The sequence below is a fragment of the Gavia stellata genome, chromosome 8 (assembly GCF_030936135.1).
Source record: "Gavia stellata isolate bGavSte3 chromosome 8, bGavSte3.hap2, whole genome shotgun sequence".
Taxonomy (NCBI): domain Eukaryota; kingdom Metazoa; phylum Chordata; class Aves; order Gaviiformes; family Gaviidae; genus Gavia; species Gavia stellata.
The window spans coordinates 28,388,702-28,410,597 of record NC_082601.1 but is presented as its reverse complement, the minus strand read 5'-3'; the positions used below and the strand labels follow the sequence as shown (position 1 = coordinate 28,410,597).

The window sequence follows — 21,896 nt, the reverse complement described above, 5'->3', positions numbered from 1 at the left end:
AGGAAGGATTAATTTCAATGCAGGATCAGATTTCTCAGGCCTTTGTCAGCCAACTGTTGAAAATATTGGAGAATGGAGATTTCATAGCCTGTCTGGGCACTTGTTCAGTTGCTTAACCACCCTCAGCATAAAGAATTTGTCTACAGAGAATCATAGAATAGCCTGGGTTGGAAGGGACCTCAGAAGATCACCTGGACCAACCTTAACATATCCAATCAAAATTTGCCTTCTTGCAATTTATGCGCACTGCCCCTTGTCCAGTCATTGTGCACCTTTGAGAAATCAGGTTCCTTTTTCCCTGTAACCCCCTTTAGGCAGTGGAAGTCTGCAAAGGTTATCTGGCACACATAAATGCTGTTGATGCAAATCTTTGTGGAGATGCAGTCTTTGCATCTCTTCCCCTTCCACTTCCCCTGCCCCCTTCCAGCCTTTAAATTGCACTCAAAATCTTGTAGGCTTTGGACTTGTAAGGATGAGCAAATGTGCCTGGGAGGATAGTGGTTCTTTTGCTTCACTGCTGAGGAGTCTAGAGTGATCTTAGAATACACTACTTAGGCCAATGTGTTCCATGTGGCCTTAACTTGGACTTTATGATGACTTGTTTTACAAAACAGGAGAAGTTTTATAGCAAATGCTTGTTTTGCTTGCAAAAATAACTTAATTTCAGTACAGTGGTGTGAATTTCTGCAGCTGGATTGTGCTACCCATGTTACTTGCTCTTAGCTTCTGTTACAGTCTCTTCAGTGTGTGAGATACCTAAGAGCAGGTTAACTGTAGTTGTCATCCTAACTCTTTTTTTTTTTTTCTAGATCAGACAAAAACCCTGATGTTCTTTGAAGGGTGTCCCCAGCACCTGGGTTGCACTATCAAGTTGTGTGGTGCTGCAGAGTATGAGCTGGCCCGTGTGAAGGAGATCTTGATCTTCATGGTCTGTGTGGCTTATCATTCCCAGCTGGAAATCTCTTTCCTTATGGATGAGTTTGCCATGCCCCCTACTCTGACCAAAAACACCTCTTTTCACTCCCTTATTGAGGAGCCAGGAGATGAAAACAAACAACAGAACCTCTTCAATGGCGAGGATTTCAGCACAGCAGTCAGAGACATTGAACTATCCTCTGAAAAGTTGCCTGTAATCTCTGAGTCAGCATCCTCTGATGAGGTCAGCTCACTTGAACAAAGAGGTTTATTTGAGAGAGGTGACCAAGAGAACAGTCAACTTGAAATGGCATCCTCAAAACAGCAAGAGCACCACAAAGTGGAGTCACCATTTCCAGTGTTCAACTCTGTACCTCCTGCAATACCTGAAACATCCCTGCTGCCCCTCCATGGCATAGACCAGCATGTGGTCACTCTGGACAGCCAGACACTAGAGCCCCTTCAACAGGCAGGTTATCTGCAGGAGTCCAAGAGTCAGATGAGAGTCTTCAGAGACCCTCTCCAGGATGATACTGGTTTATATGTCATGGAAGAGGTAACCTCTTCTGAGGATCGTCTCAAGACTTACTCTGCAGCATTTAAGCAGGAGTTGAAAGATGTCATTCTCTGTATTTCTCCTGTAATGATGTTCCGTGAACCATTTCTTTTGACTGAAAAAGGCATGAGGTGCCCTGCCCGGGAATACTTCCCTGAGCAAGTTTATTGGTCTCCTCTCCTCAATAAGGAATACAAGGAGTTGGAGAGCAGAAGGAAGAGACAATTATTGCGGGATCTCTCTGGACTACAAGGGATGAATGGGAGTATCCAAGCTAAGGCTATCCAAATCTTACCTTCTCACGAGTTGGTTAATACTAGAATAGCAGAACATGTAGGTGATAGCCAGAGCTTAGCCAGAATGCTGGCTGACTATCGGGCCAGAGGAGGGAGGATACTACAGAAAAGCACGGATCCCTTTGCCCAAAGTAAGGATGTGTCTAGTGTCCCTACTGGAAAAACTGTGTGCAGAACTGAAGAGGATGAAAAGGGACTGGCTCAGAGTGAATCTTCATGGTCTCATAAGGTAGGATTCAAAGCTATGTTACTAAAAAAACCAGGTTACATCAGTTTCTCCTGGTAATACACGAGGTGTAGTGTCTCTTATTAAACATTAAACCAGAGCTGGTTTTAGTGGTTTTATTTGGCTGGATCAAAACTGCATTTTAGATTGCAGTGCTCTGGACACTTAAACAAGTCAATATAGCCAAGGACTATGTGAAAGCAGAACAAGAGACTGACTGCAAAATTTTCCTGAGAAGGGAATAGATTGTGAGACTCTACTTCCTGAGAAATGCACAAAGTCAGCCAAGAATCAGTGTATTACATTGCCTGTTCAGCTCAGCTGTACATGACTGATTTCTGAAAATGAGTACATGAAGGGGGAGCAAACTTAAAGAAGTTTCTGAAACTGAGCTTTCTTGCTCTTTGTATAAGTGATTTCTAAAAGTGTAATATTTCCACCTTCAGAGGGCTTAATGTCATGGAAACAGCAGTAGGCTGTAATTACATTAAAGGATTTGACTCTTTGTAAAAGTTTGAGTGATCTGAAGAAATGTGAGAATCTCATAATGGGGGGTGTGTGTGGAATCTTCTTTGAAATTTCAAAGCAAGGCAGTATGTGCTTGTAATGAAAATATTTAAAGTTTTGGGAAACTGCCATGAAAGCAACTAACCTGTATTTGAGGAAAAGGATCTTGGGACATTCTTGAACTAGAAGCTGTTCAGGAAAAAAGTCTATGAACAAGAGTAGCAGAACTGATCTCTTGAAATAGTCAAATATTTTGGTTCCTGAGCCAATCAGCCCCCAAGTTCATGAGCAGAAATCACTTTTTAATTGGTGCTTAAATGTAAATCTGTGTAGCTTCACAGGCCATAATCTTACAAACTGTAAGACTAGCCCGTGCTCTGTATAAGGCTGGTTGATGCTGTTTTAAATTTATTCAGTGATGAAAGAAAAGTATTTGGTAACTTCGTAGTTCTGTAAGGCGTGGAAGGGGAAACGGCTCTATTCAAGCAGCAGCATGGTAAATCTCTTCACGGAGGACAGAAAGTTGGAAGTCTTTCTATAGCCTGAAAGAATAATTGAGCTATAATATATTGGCAGAGTTTTGACTCCAGGGTGTCCTAAACTGTACAATGCTTTGGAGAGTCTGGATGTTTGTCTCGGGGCTTTTGTTGTTTTCTGTTTCCCTTAGCTTCCTTTCCACAGAAACACATGGGTACATTGGTTTCATTATGCACATCGGTTATGCTGTTCTAAAAATGGTAGTTAGCAATTATACATGGTACAAGTCTACCTGAAACTCAGAGATAATGCAAGGTTAATGTGTACAAAAGGAGCAAGCAGAGATTTGTCTGTAAATAAAACTACTAGAGTAGAATTTTGTCAACGGGAGTTGTGTGTGGATGGAGGTGTCTGTAACCAGTAAATGAGTAGCTTTCTCTCTACTAGGTGGATTGCCTGAGTCCAGTAAACCATCAGAGGCTCTGTGTTCTCTTCAGTAGCTCTTCTGCTCAGTCCAGCAATGCTCCAAGTGCCTGTGTTAGCCCCTGGTATGAAAACTACTCCTCTACAGTTTGTATAGTTGCTATCTTTTTTCCTAAGTCAAGGTCAGTACTTGCCTCATAGCGGTATTTCTTTGAGGACTCCTTGGTAGGTTGTGCCCATCCTGTAACAGGAACTGTTGCCAAAAGAATTTTGTCTTGCCTGGTCAGGTGGATCCAGAGCAGTATCCCTTTGTAATCCCGAAGGTATGAATGAAGGCCTACAACTGAATGCTTTAGTTGGTCCTTTCACTGCAGAGTGATATATGTGTGAGGAGGGCATTGCATGCAGTCTTGTGGGGAATAGTTAGTGTATATAAACACAGAAGAATGTCCAAGCCCAAAAATAAGCCTTGAGAGAATCTCAGAATACGTCTAGATTGTGTTATCTGAGAGTGGCATTTGAATATATTGCTACCTTTCTCATATTATAGTCAGTGGCGTTAAGAGCTTTAACTGTATTTCCAGCTTAGGGAGCTGTAATTTGTTAATTGTGTGCAACTTATGACATGCTTCTAGCTCTGCTAAACAGGACGGGTCTTGGTGTTTCATCTAGCTCAGGTGAAAATGTAGATGGCTCTCTTACAAGGAAAGGTCTAGAGTTCTTGTAAAAGCTTAGAATTGAACCAAAGAAGGTGGTGATAAGCTTGCTAAGCAGCAACAATAAGATGATGTAAATTACTGATATTAGAGATGTCTGAATTGTGACGCTTGAACTGATACTTACACATGTTAAGTGACTTGATGACCTCAGGTTCTGAGAAAATGAAAGTTGCTATTAAATCTTCTAGAAGAATAAGGTTTTCTTAAGGCTTTTTTCATCTTCTGGATGTACACTTTTTGTAACTGTTTAAATGTTAGTGTTTGGGGCTTCAAGCTGTCTAGACTTCTGTGCCTAGATATTCTGGAACATGATCTTCAAAAGTTCAGTTAAATGGTATTCAACTTTTAAATGTCAAGTTTAAAGTTGTTCTAGTAGGACTCTTATCTCGTTATTAGCAAACTTGATAGCAGGGATCTAGGAAGGATAGTCAAGAGGAAAAAAGCCTTTGAAGGTATACAGGGCTGAAAACAAGCCAGCAGTGGGTGCAGATCTGTGCACCTAAAGGCTATTGCACAGCTAACAGTGGCAGCATCCACCCTCTAAAGCTTTTCTTTCTCTGCTTTAGGATTGTGACCATGGAGTTCTATGGGAAAAATGACCTGACTCTAGGGATTTTTCTGGAGCGCTACTGTTTCAGGTGAGGAGGAATTTATTCTAAATCTAATTCTAAACAGAACAAAAGCTTTTGATAGCTCTGTGAAGTTGGCCTGCCACCTTCTTCATAGACTCTACTCCCTGTGCACTTAGGAGAATAGCATGCAAGTCTGAAGAGCTGATTGTGTCCTAGTAAAGCTTAGCACTTAAATCAGTGGCTCCCTTTGCTTTGTTATCATGCTGTAGTGAAACAGGAACTGGATTTGAGAATTTACGTACTCATGCTCACTTCTTACAAGCGAATACATCCACTGCTTTCCCACTTTCCTGTCCCTCTTATTTCCTTTAATGAGGAAGTCAAACAGATTACAAAACAAGACTTACAAGTTCATAAAGACAGATGTGTTCACTTAGCATTTTCTTGTAGCTATTAGGGCTCTGAGGGCCTAGTTAAGAGTCTGAGCATGTATTCCAAATGGCTGTTTTTCAAGACAAGCAACTGTACTGATCACAATTTTCTGAGGTTCCTATTTGAACTTTCATAAGAGTTCTGGAAAAAACCTGCTCCATTAGTGTTATCTGAATGTCTCTGAGTAAGGCTTTGTCATATCTGAGAGGTGGCTAATGTAAATGGTTCAGAATACTTTTAGCCCTGGCAAAGTACTGTATTATTTATTTCATCTGGCAGAGGTGCAAGTTGTTATGTTTCAGTAATAACCAGTATTGCCAGAACCCCATACAGAATCTCAGTAGGCTGTGAAGCTGGCTAGGTAGCCTGTGGCTCTTCAAAAGACAAGATTACTCTGTTCTCTCCATTGGCTGCTTGCGGTAGCAAAATGCTTTAATGTTCAGCCTTCTGGACGAACAAGTATTTCTCTTTGTGCTGATCAATGAGGAGGAGGAGGAGCTTAGCTGCCCATTTTTAAGTTCTTATTTCTCTCTGCTGACTAGCTAGTGTGTGCTAAAGTGAATGCTTCTCAGTCTCCACAGTTTCAGTAATTAAAATTCTTTTTTTTTTTTTTTATATGAGCAAGGAGTATCTGGACTTTTTAGGCTCTTTCTGGTTTTGAAGATTTCCCTATTTCACTTTGCTACCTAAACAATTCGCCTTTTATTTTTTATGTCAGTCTCTCTTCCCTGACTTAAAAGAAAACCCATCCAAAGAAAGGGTTTTTTCTGTTCAAAGAGGTTATATGGCACTATTTTGCTCACCTCTTCCTTCAGGAGCTGAAACATTACCATTTTGAAGGCTCTTTGGCACATCTTTGTCCTCAGTAGCCTTTGCTCTGGCACACTGCCAAAGTAGCCTTCTAATTTGGTGCCAAGGACTTCCAGGTGCTTGATCCATGTTTTGTGGACTATATGGAATATGTTGGTAGAAAGTGACTCATTGTAAAAATGGTTGTGATAGCAACCATTATCTAGTCACTGCTTTTGGGACCTATTACAGCCATTGCTGGCAAGGGAACTTCCCTACATGCTATTTCTAAATGAGTACAATTCACTCTGCAGAAACAGCCTTCACTAAAGGCTTAGGAAAATTTTACAGTAAAGGTAAATAGTACCATCATATTAAAATGCATATTAGATATGTTGAATCAGTTCTTCAGCAGTGCCTAGCATATGATCATTCATAAGTGTTTCCATTTCTCTCTGTAAGGCCTTCCTACCAATGCCCCAGCATGTTCTGTGAAACACCAATGGTGCACCACATTCGTCGCTTTGTTCATGGACAAGGTTGTGTGCAAATTGTGTTAAAGGAGCTGGACTCCCCGGTCCCTGGGTACCAGCACACCATTCTTACTTACTCGTGGTGTAGACTGTGCAAACAGGTAAGGATGTGGACTTAAGAATCATTGCTATTCCAATTTAGTATTCCTGTTGTGACTGGCCTTGTGCCGAAAGGCAGCATTTTTGAGAAAGTGCTCATCCCTGAAGCTATGGCTAAACTAGCACAAAACCTGTTACTGATACAGATGTTCTCACGTATCTACAAATTCCTCTTGTAGAACTGGGGCTGTTGAGGTGGAAACGTCTTGCGTGAGGTAGGCGTGTTGGAAAGTGTCAAATCTGGCTCTCAGGGGATAGATTTAAGTGGAGTTGATATATTGCTGGAAACTAATTTCTGACACATGGGAAAAATGGAGTTGCCCTCTTAGAGGTGAAGAGCATGGTCCCTTCCCTGCAGTGAATCAGTACAAGCATCAAAAGAATGTGTGTATGGGGAAGGGCAGCCACTGAGACCTACTGGCTTAGTAATTGGCTAAAACCACTTAGTATTCTTTGATCTACTATGGACTGGACAGTCTGCATTGTGCCAATGTGATGTCTAGACTTCCTTTAGTAGTCATTAGAAAGTAAGTAAAAACTTCATTAGAGGAATGATAAATTGCTTTAAAAAAACACAAGTTAGTAAGATTGTGTATTATCTGAAACTTGTTCTGTAATTTAGCTAAGACAACATTACCAACTCATCTCTAGCTAAACATTGTAAAACTTAAAAGTCTTCAGAGAGATGAGAACAAAACTTAATTAAAAAAGATTCATGCAGTACCTGAAATGCAAAACGTCTCAATTACCCATGTGGATGACTCAATTAACCTACTTATGCTGGCTTAAACATGGGTATTGGATGTAAAGATACCTGGAGGAAATTAATGTAATTGCTGAAGGCAAGCCCTGCACTGCTGTGTATACACCTGTTCTCTAACCTTTTATTTCTGTGTGCTCATGTAAACACTAATATGTTTGTGGCTATTAAGTATGTATAAAGCTGTGGCTACTCTAAGCTTGCAAGCACTGCTGAAGTTGAAATACACAGCAGAGCAATACCAATGTATCTGTAGCTGAATAATCCACAGGGAAAAAGCGTATGATGAAACCACTGCTGTTGACCTGGGTTGCTGGAAATTCTCTCTAAGCAGAGAAATAGCATCTCAGATGTAAGCTTCTGTCAAGAATATGTTTGCACTCCCCTAACTTAGCACCTATCATCATCTAGTAGCAGTTGTTGTTTATCCAATTTATTGTAACTATGTGTTGGCCTTAGCTTTGCATAAATGCTATCTTTGTTGCTGTTTAGTGTGTTTCAGTGTTATGGGTGCTTCTGGTACTAGAAATACTAGATTGCTGTCTAGGTTAGCCTGTCCTTAATTTTGGTTGAAGGATGAAATTAAGACACTTGGCTTTCAATTTTTCAGGTGACACCAGTTGTTCCCCTTTCCAATGATTCTTGGTCTATGTCTTTTGCAAAATACCTTGAGCTGAGATTCTATGGGCACCAGTATACTCGAAGGGCCAATGCAGAGCCTTGTGGTCATTCCATTCACCATGACTATCACCAGTATTTTTCCTATAATCAGATGGTGGCATCTTTCAGGTGAGGTCCACTGCTAAAAAATTCCTTCTTTCCCTCTAGAAGCATATAGCTCTAGTAAGGATTCATCAGGTCTGTCCTTCACTTTGAGTGCAGCATGGGATAGCATAACTGCACTATAACGACAAGTGCAGGATTGTGTGCTGGCTTGCAGAGGGCATTGTGGATGCCGTACTGTCCTGGATGGGGTGGGCAGTGTTCCTAAGAATGGGTGGCTCCAGTTCATGATACAAAGGAAAACACTTTTCCCTGTCTAATCTCAAACTTTCAGAACTTTGTTTTTGCCACGTGATCTGTGGTTTTACTTTTTGCCTAGGAGATAAATGAACAGGGTGTTATTGCTGCTAAAAGTAACTAAAGCCCTGGAGACATTGACAGTGCCTCTTTTCATATAAGGGCCACAAACCGCAATATGGTGTGGAATTAGTACTATGTGGGGAGAGTCTTGTTAATAGCTGTCATATTGCCTTCTCAGCTACTCTCCGATCCGGCTGCTTGAAGTGTGTGTCCCACTCCCCAAGATATACATCAAACGGCAGGCTCCATCAAAGGTTACTATTTTGCAGGACCTCAAGGATTTCTCTCAAAAGTAAGCTTTGTTTTTAATACCTTCCTCAGCTTATTTGTATTTTGGACTTTAATTAGCAGAATACAAAACCTTTTTTGCTAGTATAGACAAGACTTGCTAAATATTCATTATTTAATAGAAAAGCAATGGTTTTAAACACATTTATATGTGCATATACTTCTAAGGGAGGGTGATATTGGAATCTTCTTTATTACCTTTACCTGCTCTGTTCTGTACTTATCTCTCACATTTTCAACTGGCAGCAATTCATAGCAAACATAGCTAGCAGAAACTAAGATTCTTCTCTTCTCCATCCCTGAATGTTGCACTGATACTTGAGTGATATAGCATGCTTCTGAATGATGTTGCTAAGTAGCTACTGAAAGGTTGACCATCAGCCGGTGTCTGAAGTGTCGCCTTTTCTTACAAAATGCCTTCTCAAGCACAGCTAAAGTATTTCTAATTTCTCCCTCTGATACTAAAAATGGAACAGAGGAGGTGGTCCTAGAAGGCCTAATCTGAAAACTGCAGGCAACACTTTGTACCCTTACCCTAACATTCTGTTTTGGAAGATCTGACCAAGTTTAAATCCTGCCTTTAGCCCAGAAAAACTGCAAAGGCATTGCTCAAATCTATTGTTCAAACAGAACTGCTTTCATTGTATTGGTCATGTGGCAATTAAACTCTCTGGTGTCTAAAAGACATTGCCTTTGTTAGCTATTGAATGTAACAGCAGACAGTCTGGTACCTTCTTGTAGTGTAAGGTAAACTACTGTTAAGCCTAGACACCTTCTAAATATAGGAACAAAAAAGTGGGAGACAGGCATGATGGAAACTGTACTAAATCCAGCCTGACTGCTGTTCTGCCTGGTGGCAGCATTCCTGTATGGCTGATGTCTCTGTGACCACCTGACTTAAGAACCTGTGGAGCTTTGTTTAGAGTTGAAATAGAGTTACTCATTCTGACTCTGAGCCCTTCCGGTGGAGGTGTAGCTTGCAGTCCCAGATTCTTCCTAGACACAGATGACACAACAGTTCCCCTATGCTAGTAGTGTGTTTGAGACCTTTGTATTGCTCTCTGACAACTTCCACTGCTAAGAATAAGTTGTGAAGAGGAATGTCAGAATGTGTAACTTCTAGGTTTCTGCTATACTAATGAATTTTTCCAACTTTCCCTGTAAATTCAGTGGGACAGCCTATGTGCAGAAGACTGTCATATATCGTCTTTTGTATTCTTAAACGCGTTCAGACATTTTAATAAAGAATGTTGAAGATGTTCCAAGCAGTCATAGCTTAACTCTGCATCCCTGTCAACAGGGTGTCACAAGTATATCTTGCTGTTGATGATCGCCTTGCTTCTCTGAAAACGGATACTTTCAGCAAAACGAGAGAAGAGAAGATGGAAGACCTGTTTGCCCAAAAGGAGGTAATGGACTATTTCTTCATCAGCAGACCATAGGCTGCGAAGTGTGTGGAGAAGCCACTCAGATCTAGTGTCATCTCTAGTCACAGAACACTGACAGTTTTTCTTTTGGCAGATGGAAGAAGGGGAGTTTCAAAACTGGACTGAGAAAATCCAAGCAAGGCTGCTTTCATCATCATTAGACACACCTCAACAGCTGCAATCTGTTTTTGAGTCTCTGATAGCTAAAAAGCAAGGACTTTGTGAGATGCTACAAGCCTGGAACAACAGGTAAGAGGACACATGTTGGAATCATGAGCAACACTGATACTATGCTCATTATAGAAGGGAAGAGGTTCTTTTGCACTTTCTCTCCCTGTACTGCAGTTGCTATATAGTGTGTTATGACAGCTTGTGCTAAATGTCCTCTACTGATTAAGACCACAGAGCTGGTTGATTGGAACAGAAAATCATTTGAGGCCAGATAATAAAAGTATTGTGTCGTAGAGCACAACTTGCATCTGAGAGGAGAGTGTCATTTGAATAAAGGTGGAAGAAAGGGGAAGAGGAGAGCAATTAATGGAGTGAAATTATCTCAGAAGTGAAGAAAACGTTCTGGTTTTGGCCATTTGAAACATAGTTTTGGCACATGTTAGCAACCATCCGAGTTTGCAGTAAAGACTTGTGAAGGCATGCATGGCTATATTCTAGTATGGAGAAACTTTGTAATTTGTGCCTTTCACAGCTAATACCTCTAACCTATCTTTTGATTAAACTTTCTTTGGGGTTTTTTTGTGCTTGTTTTGTTTTAAGATTACAGGATCTCTTCCAACAAGAGAAAGGGAGAAAACGTCCATCAGTACCACCCAGCCCTGGGAGACTGAGGCAGGGTGAAGAAAGCAAGGTACGAGTAGCAGGCTAGAAGCTACTTAAACTTTTTTTTTTTTCTGCGGCAACACAATAGTCTTAAGATTGGCTTCAGTTCACTTAGTAAACTTGCTTTACTGCATCATATAGTTTTCAGCTGTAAAAGCTTAAATTGCATATTAGTATATGTGTCTTTTCCTAAAGATGTGAACCAAGAGCCATATTACACAGAGGAAGTCTTAAGTATGAATAGGATTTGATGATTTTTGTGATGTTTGTGTAGTGTTAATCTGAATACTGACAGTGGAGAGCTGCACTCATTGTCAGGTGTATGCCTAGATAGGAAGGAGTTCACCTCGTTAGACCCTAGGTTGTTGCCCATCAGGTTTATCCCTTGTGAAAAAGAAAAGGCAAAAATTATCAGGAGAGGCAGTGCAAAGAATCTTGGAAGGACTTATAATGAATTTGCAGGTTCATCTCTGTTCTGTGACGTGTCACGTGGGAGCTGGCTGAGGCATTGTATAAATCGTTTTGGACTGCTGCCTCAAGAGCTCTGTCTAAGGGTACAGTTGCCAGCATGCTGAACAACCACCCTTTGGGGAGCTGGTACTCTGAGAAAATGTCCAGACCGCAAGGCAGTACAATTCTAACATTAGCAAGGTGCACTAAGAAACCCCATGAGACCCTGGATTTGCTCTGCTGCATGCATACGTGTCCTTTCCACTCAACACATGTTTGCTAGGTGCTAAAACACACTTAGCCTTGATCTAGCAACATGTAGGTTTATATAGAGGAAGAGTGTAGTCTTTAAAACAGCATACAGAGATGATGGCAGTCATAAGCATCTTGTGAAGCTGGGTTGCTGTTGCCTTGTCTTTTTCGTGTGGTGGCAGATACACTGACAGTGCAGTGGGTGGGAGTGCTCTGTTGTGGTACATCTTCCTACAGAACAAGACAAGACAACAGGACAGGACAAGAGGAAATGGCCTCAAGTTGCGCCAGGGGAGGTTCAGGCTGGATATTAGGAAAAATTTCTTTACTGAGAGAGTGGTGAAACACTGGAATAAGCTGCCCAGGGAGGTGGTGGAGTCACCCTCACTGGAGGTGTTCAAGGAACGTGTGGACGAGACATTGTGGGACATGGTTTAGTGGGCATGGTGGTGTTGGTTGATGGTTGGACTTGATGATCTTGCAGGTCTTTTCCAACCTTAGTGATTCTGTGATCTGCTTTTGCAAGTGTTCCACAGAGGAAGGGATACAGCTATAAAGAGCTTGGCATCAACACTGGTATTTTGTTATTTTGCCTAGATCAGTAGCATGGATGCTTCCCCACGCAATGCTTCTCCAGCACTGCAAAATGGAGAGAGAGGTCTGTTGTTTATTTATTTATTTTTCTTAAGCTACCAAAAGAAGCTTGCTGTAACCCTTTCCTTGACATAACATGGGAGCCTTTGTCAAATTTGATAATTTAGACAAACAGTGAATCCCCATTGTGTCAGATGGGAATAAGCCAATTTATAGCTGCTTATTATTATAAAAAGCAAAGTCTGCTTCTAATATGAAGCTGAATTACTAATGATACTAAATTGGCCAGCAAGGGTTTTCCTTTGAACTTGAGTTTAAAAACTTTCAGAGGCTTTGTAAATAACTGAATAACTACATGGAATTTGGGAAATGCCTCTTGCCAGTTCTGTGTAAGTGGTTATGGGTGCTGAGACCACTTACCTGTAAGGCATACTGAGAGTTTGTGGGAATTGAAGGTAGTGGGTATAAGTGTATGCATCTTCTAATCAGCTTGCACATTCCTTTGCTCTGGGTGGCCTTACCTGCTGTCTAAGTAAAAACTTCTTGAAAGTAGACACTGGTGATAGCTTGGCTTGAGAGCAAGCGATATCACTTCTGACAGTCATGTAAAATGCTTTCTTCTGTCGTTAACTGTCCTTGTACTCTCAGAGGATCGTTTCCTGACTACTTTATCAAGTCAGAGCTCCACAGGCTCCACCCATCTTCAGCTGCCTACCACTCCAGAGGTTGTATCAGAGCATATGACTGGTGCCAACACACTGTCTGAACAGGATACAACAAGCAGCTCAGAAGGTATAGTTCAGCTGTGATCTTGTATTCTTTCTCTTGCTTCTCTGTAGCAAGTGTATGAGATCTGTTTAAGAAATGGCAAAACTGGTAACTCTGTGGTCTGCAACCTTCCTTCTCAACTTACAGCTTGAATTTTGATATTGTGATGCAGACTTAAGTTATCTCTGTTCCAGATGTGTTTGATGGACACTTACTGGGATCTACAGACAGTCAAGTGAAGGAGAAGTCTACTATGAAAGCTATTTTGGCTAACTTTTTGCCTGGAAACAACTATAACCCAATTCCATTTCCCTTGTAAGTACTGCATAGTATATATATGATGTGCAAAATTAGCAGCCTGGTCAAATTGCAAACAGAGCCGTGCATGCTTCCTTTGTTCAGTACATAATTTAAGTCATCGCTTGGATTTGCCTCTGAATAAGCTGTAGAACTTCCTCAAGGCAAGAATTTTTCTGTGTCCCTTCTAGGTGTTTGTAGGTTACCCACTTTTCTTATTAATGATCCACCCTTGTGTATGTACATTATCAGTTTCTCCTCCTAGCAGGCATACCTCCTCAGAACTCTTGTGGGAGGGGAAGGGGTGGGGGGAAGAGGGAGAAAGGTGCCTTCTAACTTCATTGCTGCAGGGAGGGAGTAGAAACGTCTTTCCTTAGCAAAGACTTACTAAAGCTACATGCCTGCTTCTTGTTTTTGCTTCCAGACCTCTTCCAAGGGTTGGACTCAAATTGGCATTGTCTGGGTGTAGGTCAGGTTCAATGGCTACTGCATGTGCCCTCAAGTCTCCCTCCCATGTGAAAATGGGCAGGCTGGAAAGTCTTTCAGCTACTTGGTCTGCGTGCTTTGTAGTGGTTTTCGTTTGACATGAGCCTAACGCTTGGCAGCCTGAGTTTAACTTCTGAATCCTACCCCCAGGGTAGTAGCAGAGGCCATGAGCTAATGAGGTAAAAGTTGAATGACTGGACCGTACAGATAAGTAAAAGGAAATCTTATAGAAACCCAGGAGGCTCTTGGGAATTTTCTGTGCTAAACTGCTTGTTCAGAAAAGAGTCCATGTTTGTCCCCTAACTTCATCTGCAGGCTATGCTGCAGGACAGTCAAAACAAACTCAGGCAGGTTTTGGTGCCATTAGAAACAGTGGCTGCTAAACAGAAATAGACTCTTACTTGGAGCTGGTCTTCTGATATAAGCAGCTTGCTTGAAGTGCTGATTGTCCTAACACATTACCATTTAGATTTAACCACATAGCTATGAATGTGACTATTGGGAGAAGCTGATCTGGGGAGCTTTGATTCCATGCTGAGACTTGCAGCTTGTGCCTGGGAGTGCAGTGATGAGATCTGGGTTTTGATCAAAACTTAACCTTTTCTTTCCACAAACGTTTACTATCTACTAATAGTATTTTTATGTTATTTTCATTTAGTGACCCGGATAAGCACTACCTAATGTATGAACATGAACGTGTACCTATTGCAGTCTGTGAGAAAGAACCAAGCTCCATCATAGCTTTTGCTCTCAGGTACTGGTGTGATTTTGCTGTTCATCTGACACATGTTGTACTTTGGCAGCTTTTCTGGGCAAGGAATATTTAAATCTTAATGGTAGGGAACAAGCATGACAGAATTTCTTCGCTCAGCTGTGTTGAGAGTTTCTGCCAGAGCTGAAGTTCTCTTCTTTTACTACTGAGGAATGGAAAGTAGGTTTTCCAATGTGCAACTGGATTTTGGGCTTTTCTTGCCAAAAGATAGTACACAAAAATTAATTAATTGTGTAGTCCCTGTACTGTGATATTGTTAGAGAAACAAGTGCAACTAAATTTTACTCAGCTCTCCAGCCTGGAGGAAGGGCAACTGAGCTGGGGAACAACAGTTAGGTATTCACACTGCAGTCTGTCCTTTGTCCCTTCAGTTGTAGCAGCTTTTGCTACTACTCAGATCTCCAAACTATCTGCTTCAGTAAATCTTGAGGTTTGCATGTCACGTGGGTTGGTGTTAGAGTCTCTCAGAGAACAGCTGACTGTTTTCTTTTTTTCTTTTTTTTTCTTCCCCCTTCAGTTGCAAGGAGTACAGAAATGCTCTGGATGAGTTGTCCAAAGCATCTCTGAAGAACAGTTCTGAAGAAGGACTACAGCTGAACAGGTTACGTGCAGGAACTACAGTACATAGAGTGAAGGCACAGTGATTGTAGAGAATAAGCCAAAACTAGGATGGGGAAGGACTCTCAAAATATGCCTCTGTTAGGATCTCTGCTTTCTGATGGAATCTGACACGTTCCATGTAACCAACACATATATCTGAGTTTCCATATCATGTTGGGGACTGTGCTGGTTCCACCACCTGATCCCTTGACTGTGTGCATGGTAGGGATTACTGGGCCTGCTTACCTTTCCTGTGTGATGAATGGAACTGTTGCTATGGAGCCCTGAGAGGTTTTTCTCAGGGAGGTGGAGGACAACTTTGGAGAGTCCCACACCATTACAACTTTAAACTGTATCCCCTCTTCCCTTAGCATTGCTTAGAGTTAGGCATGGAGGAGAAATAAATGTACAGGAGTAAAGCAATACTGTCTTGGATGGCAGTATTTGTTGGGCTCGTGACGTGTTTTTTTTTTTTCTTTCTCCTTTCAGCATGTCAGACAGCAAACCAAAGAGCAGTAGCCCTGTCCGCCTCCCTGAGGCTAACATGGGTCCTTCAAATCGTAACACAGAACCAGAACAGCGTAAGACCATTTTGCCAAAATCATACACATGATGCTAATCTCTGCTTAGGCTTGAGTCCACTTAACCTGGGTTCTAGCTCTTGTCAAAGTTAAGTTAGAATGAAGAAAATGCATTCTGAGTTGAAATTGTGACTAGTGTTAGAGTTGACTTGATGTGGAACATGGAGGGGGGTGTGTTCATTTGTTTGGTTTTTGAAGTCTGTGCCGTGATGGCTTTGTCTGATTCTTATGAGATCAGACTATCATTCTCTGATTTAATATGTTATGATGTAGGGGACCTTGGGTTGTTCTTGAGTCTAGCTTGTTTGGTGGGGTATGATGCCCATAATATGTTCTGACCTCTTTTGGCACTGCCTTCTTTAAAAAGATTGCAATTAAAATATTTTGAAATGGAGAAGTGAGGTTTTTGCTATGCTAAAGACGTTCATGCTTGGTCTGTGTTTTCAAATGACTCAGCATTCCAGAATGCTACTCAGAATGCTCAATCAGCTAACCTGATGGACCTTGGTTGCCTGAAGAATAGCAGATAAATTAGTTGAATGACATAATTCCTCCAGTTAGAACAATGAATGGAGAATGCTTGTACCAGTCATGCTTTTATTAAACTGCCTGTGGAAATGCCTAGGCCAACTTCTTTATTCCTTTTCACTATAGCAAAGAAACCATCTGGCGTTTTGTCTTTCTTCCGTGGCACGGGAGGGAAAAGCCCAGACCTGTCTTCCCAGAAGAAAGAGACCTTACGTGGTGCTGACAGTGCCTACTACCAGGTTGGACAGATGGGCAAAGAGGGAGCAGAAAACCAAGGAGCAGAGCCTCAAGGTACAAGACTGTTGAGTCCATCTTCTGTCTTGGACTGTTATGTCTCTCAAACCTCATTCATACTTGTCAGGCCCAGAATGCACTCCTGCTCATACTTTTTCAACAGTCCAAGATTACTCAACATGCATTGAAAAAGAATGATTTGAGCATCAAATGTAGGTTTCTCCTAAAGACATTGCTTTGCTTTATTAGAAGGGAAATAGGGTCTTTCAAACCCCGGTAACTATAGGGACATGAAGTAGTCTGGGCTTGAATGCCTTTGGATTGAGTTGACTCTAGTTAAGCAGCCCAGTCTGTCTTCCTTGCTTCCTGTTTAACTTTCATTGTTTCAGCTCATGGAAAATGAATGAAGAGAAAACAATGAGAAAGCTTGTACTTACGTGTCCTATGAACAGCAGTGCCCTTCTAGCATACATATTCTATCATACAATTACAACTGTATCTCTAATTCCCTATGTATAGTTTCCTCTGAATTCTTGAAAAAAGAGAACATTTTTCTTGTAATACAAGTTTGCAAGTAGCATCTTACATGGCTTTCTCAGTAACAATAATGAACAACCCTGACTGAATGGTCCCTTTATGCTTTCAGATGATGTAGATGGAGGAGATGGACAGAAGAAACAGCTGGTGAATCCCCATGTGGAACTCCGTGAGTAGTTGTAAATAATAATAACTTGAAATCTTCGCTGACAAACTCCTTTCTTCATGCAAATGTAATGGAAATATTGAAGTTAATAATTTGTTTTTCCTTCCTGCCCAATACAAAGAAAAAATAATCAAGAACAGACCAATGCAATTTTTACTTACTGTAATCAGTCTCTCTGTTGCAAAAATACCCCATAAAACTTTTTTTTTTTTTAAATTGATCGTTTGTCTGAACACTTTCCCATGGCATATACTGTGAGCTAACCTAAAGGAGGTTGATTTTCTCCTGTAAGTTTTCCATTTAAATCCTATTGGTTTAAACTTCCAAAGTACCACAGGTGTGAGAGGGATGTTTAGCATGATAATATTCTTCTAGACATTAGTAAAATCTCTAAGTGTCATCTCAGGTAGTCAGTGAATATTGCATGCTGTTATTGAGGAAGACCATTTTTTGCAGAGTTTTCAGATGCGAATGCCAAGTTCTACTGCCGGATTTATTATGCTGGCGAGTTTCACAAGATGCGTGAAGTGATACTGGGAAGCAGTGAAGAGGACTTCATCCGATCCCTCTCTCACTCTCTGCCCTGGCAGGCACGAGGTGGCAAATCTGGGGCTGCGTTCTATGTGACTGAGGGTAAATGCAGTTTCTTCCCCTTTCGTAATTAGATGGTATTATTTGAGGATGGTGGTGGTTAGCGTGTCATTTAATCCCTGATTACCTCTAGCCAGAGGGTTGCTGACTGTGAAGTGGCCACTCAATGGCGAGTTAAGTGGATTGCTCACATCAGATTATTTGTCTCTTTGTATGTGTGGGAGAAGAAAATGTAGTTCTGTTTCTCAGTAGTACCAGCTAGGGAGGCCAGTTGAGCAGAAGGGTTGTACTCTCTTAGTCAGGCTTCAGAAAGCAAAAACTTGAGTATAATTCAAGGAAAACTGGTTATTGAAGGCAGCATTTCTTGTAATCCCACATGCTATAGTTGATTTATAGGATTTTTTTTTTTTTAACTGTGACTGATTCTAGGCCCCTACTTAAAACAAGTCTTGAATGGAAGGGTCCGTAGGCTGTTTATCTTGTCTGTATAAGAAGCCCATATAGCTGGGGTAAATCTAACTTAGGCAGTCTCTTCTCCCTGACTTGCTAGAAGGCTGAAATCCAGGAAGTCTGAAATTCAGAATATATGGAGTACAAAAGTTTCTAGAAATGAGCTTCTGTAGCTAAGGATTTAAGAGAATTGTAGTCCTTTAATTTTTCAAACCACTTCAGCTGTGAGACAGTACTATAGAACTTGCAAAAAATACATCACTTACTGACTGTATGTAACCCTGTTGCCTCTGATACTAAAACAGATGATAGATTCATCCTGAAGCAGATGCCTCGCCTGGAAGTCCAGTCGTTCCTTGACTTTGCTCCACACTACTTCACTTACATTATTAATGCAGTTCAGCAGAAGGTATTTAAAAAAAAAAAAAGTGCCTTTTATTTTAGGCAGTGTTGTATATTCTACAGACTAGTAACAGTTTCCATTAATACCTTTCATTTAAGTAAAATAAAATGTTGGATGGTATGAGTTGTACTAATAATGTGTTTTTAAGATGAAAAGTGGGAATTTTGCTAGAGCTTCTAAGCTGTAATACACAGTCAGACGGAACAGTGGCACCTCTGGTATTTGATTGCTGATGGCCTGTACACAGAGATTATACCCCATGTCTTCTCTTCATCAGAAGCCCACAGCACTGGCCAAAATCCTTGGGGTATATCGAATTGGATACAAGAACTCTCAAAATAACACTGAAAAGAAGCTGGATCTGCTTGTCATGGAAAACCTTTTCTATGGCAGGAAAATGGCTCAGGTAAGAACCAAGTATTCTGTTCCCTTGCAGTGCAGTTCTGCCTGGGAGCAAGAGCAGGGTTACCAGTAGCCATCTAGGTAACTTTTAATGTTGCATGTGCTGTCTATATCTAGCACTGCTCAAAGATGACGGTTCCAGTTTCCTTGTTATGTGAGCCATGGTAACTTGATGCTAATATTGGCTAGTTCAAAAAGCTGTAGTGCAGACTTCAGTTTTTAGAAGTCTTATTTGTCCCTGCATCTCCAGTGTCTGAGAGGAAACATTGCCAACCTAATTAGGAAAATGTGAAACCTTTTTGCAAAGCTTTTAGAAGAACTAACTGGAATTACAGATGAATTTGTTTATAAGGAGAGCCTCACCAACAGAGATGGTGAGCTACTGTGTAGTGGAGGGGGGGAAACAAAGTTCTGAACCTGCTATTCTTTGTCTGAACCACTTCATGTGTGGGACAAGATTTTGAGTTCAGTCTTGCTCTTAGTAAAAGAAAAGCGGCCTTTATGAGGCAGTAGAATGAAGACCTTAAAATGACTGGGGGAAAATTCTCTTCAAATACAGAGTTGATGCTGAAAAGCAAGTTCAAACAAATGTCGCTTCTAAAACTGGATAGTATCAATTCTTTCCACCTTCTCTCCCAGTGCCTGATCTCAAACAGTGGATGTTTGTAGGAGGAAGTGAACTGAGGGAATTCTAGATAGATGTAAAGGATGTTGTTGTGGGGTTGTTTTTTGTTTGTCTGGTTTTTAAATTGTGAGGGTGATCAGGCACTAGAACAGACACCCAAAGAGACTGTGGGTTCTGTCCCTGAAGTTAGTCAAATCTTGACTGGACAGGGCTTGAACAACCTTCTCTAACAGGATCTGCTTCAAGCAGAGCATTGGACTGGAGACCACCTGACATCCTTTCCAACCTGATGATAGTCTGTCTTTTGCCTTGCCAACAGATGTTAAACAGTGCTTCATGCAAGACCCACCTCCCTCTTCAGTAGCTTGACTTCTGTCAGCATTTGAGTCTGTAGAAGCTGGCTGGAAAACTAATTTTACCCATACAGTATAAAAATTAGGGACATCTTTTTTCCCTTAAATTAAGCTAAATACTATTGAAATAACTTGCCTAAAATTTGTGAATTGAGGTGGCAGAGTTTTCCTGTAGGCTTACATGCTACCCTCCACTCAGGAAACTTTTGTAGTATGATAATGTTTTCTGTTAACCGTCTTCCTCCTGCAGAGAAGGAAAGAGTTGCCCTGCTTTCTCAAAGTTGTGCTGCCTTCTCAAACACTGCCGTTAGGTATGTTGAAGTCTTTAACCTTGCAGAACAGTGGAACAAAGTAGTGCTGTTCTCCATTTGCAGGTTTTTGACCTGAAGGGCTCCCTCCGGAATAGAAATGTTAAAACAGACACAGGCAAGGAAAGCTGTGATGTAGTCCTACTGGATGAGAACCTTCTAAAGATGGTCCGGGACAATCCTTTGTACATCCGTTCCCATTGCAAGGCTGTGCTGAGAGCTTCCATACACAGTGATTCCCAGTTCCTCTCCAGCCACCTCATCATTGACTATTCCCTCCTGGTGGGTCGTGATGATACGAACAATGAGCTTGTTGTTGGGATCATTGGTAGGTTGCCTTTTGTATTTTTTTGCTTTCAGCTGGTGAAACTGCTTTCTTCCGGTTTAGAACTGTGCCACCACCACAGAGATGTGTGTCAGGAAAGCTTGTCTTCTACCTGATGGAATACCACCCTCATCTCTCATGGATATTCGAAGTGGAGGCAGGAAGTCTTCCCTCTCCAGCTCTTGTATGGGCTTGTGTTAGCATTTGCATTGCTAAGAATATATGCAGGAGGCCTCACAGGTAGTGAAAAAGCAGTCAAGTTGGTGTTTAACCTAATCCAGTTGAAGTAGGGAAGGTTATTTGTATGCTTTTATGTGTTTAATAGTGAAAGTTAAGTTCAGTAATGTTCACATAGCCAGTAATGTTTACATAGCCATTTAAATTTTAACTTGTGTGGAGGGGATCTAAGGAGAAACAGTATTGGTAGGGATGGAAGAGGGAAGTTAAACATCACGGGATCACTTGTGATCGTGTCGTCTGACCTGGATAATATGGGTGGCAACACAGTAATTATCTTGCCACATCCTTTGACTTGTGACTGGAAAGTAGAGACGCATCTTTAGACAGGCAAACTTGTATTGTGCAAAAGACTTGGAGATGAAACCATTTTGCAGGATGTGGAAGTGACTCTTGGAAATGAGATGCTCTTGAAACCTAGCTCAGAAATGCTTCCAGATGAGATCTCAAGCCGGAAGGTCTGGATTACTCTTTTTCTGATAAAGCTTGAAAGCCATTCCAATAACACTTCCAGTTGAGAATTGAAGTCCCAGCTACAAGGAACTGCAAGTTGTTACTACTTTCTAGTTTTGTAGACTCTTGAATATTTGGGTAAATGGGATGAGGCTCTGCTCCTTCTGTACGTGTGGCTTTTTGCTGTCCTGTGGAAAGTCTTACCTGATAAAGAGTATATTTTATATGATGTTCAAAGCTAATAGTTCCTTCACTGTGGTGAGAACAGCTGTTCATGATCTGAAGGAGCTTGTTTAACATGAATATCTTCAAGAAGAGAGAACATGCCTGCTGTATCGGGCTATGGCCATGTTCTCTAAATGATATTCTGAGAAATTACAAAGTACTCAAGCTAAATTTGTGGTGGGGGTAGAACTAAAAACTATTAGCTTGGGCTGAGTTTGAGTCTGAGGTCATACTCTCTACCTATTTGAGATCCTAATATGATACAGGAAACAAGTTAGGTCTGTGAGGAGCTGTGAAGACTTCATTTTATATGTAGGCCGTGT

The 21,896-nt window shown here is 41.2% G+C and overlaps 1 protein-coding gene across 1 annotated transcript in view; it reads left to right on the top strand.

The window, feature by feature from the left end:
- PIKFYVE (phosphoinositide kinase, FYVE-type zinc finger containing) overlaps nt 1–21,896 on the top strand; it is a 61,572-nt gene that overhangs the window by 37,302 nt on the left and 2,374 nt on the right. The window contains exons 19-39 of the mRNA XM_059820167.1: nt 810–1,996; nt 3,425–3,525; nt 4,686–4,757; nt 6,375–6,546; nt 7,915–8,093; nt 8,566–8,679; nt 9,976–10,084; nt 10,197–10,351; nt 10,874–10,964; nt 12,236–12,296; nt 12,881–13,024; nt 13,195–13,315; nt 14,442–14,537; nt 15,073–15,156; nt 15,645–15,736; nt 16,391–16,555; nt 17,145–17,204; nt 17,658–17,834; nt 18,548–18,651; nt 18,923–19,051; nt 20,400–20,661. Of these exons, the coding sequence (XP_059676150.1) occupies nt 810–1,996; nt 3,425–3,525; nt 4,686–4,757; nt 6,375–6,546; nt 7,915–8,093; nt 8,566–8,679; nt 9,976–10,084; nt 10,197–10,351; nt 10,874–10,964; nt 12,236–12,296; nt 12,881–13,024; nt 13,195–13,315; nt 14,442–14,537; nt 15,073–15,156; nt 15,645–15,736; nt 16,391–16,555; nt 17,145–17,204; nt 17,658–17,834; nt 18,548–18,651; nt 18,923–19,051; nt 20,400–20,661 (3,675 nt within the window). The remainder of the gene's footprint in view (nt 1–809; nt 1,997–3,424; nt 3,526–4,685; nt 4,758–6,374; nt 6,547–7,914; nt 8,094–8,565; nt 8,680–9,975; nt 10,085–10,196; nt 10,352–10,873; nt 10,965–12,235; nt 12,297–12,880; nt 13,025–13,194; nt 13,316–14,441; nt 14,538–15,072; nt 15,157–15,644; nt 15,737–16,390; nt 16,556–17,144; nt 17,205–17,657; nt 17,835–18,547; nt 18,652–18,922; nt 19,052–20,399; nt 20,662–21,896) is intronic.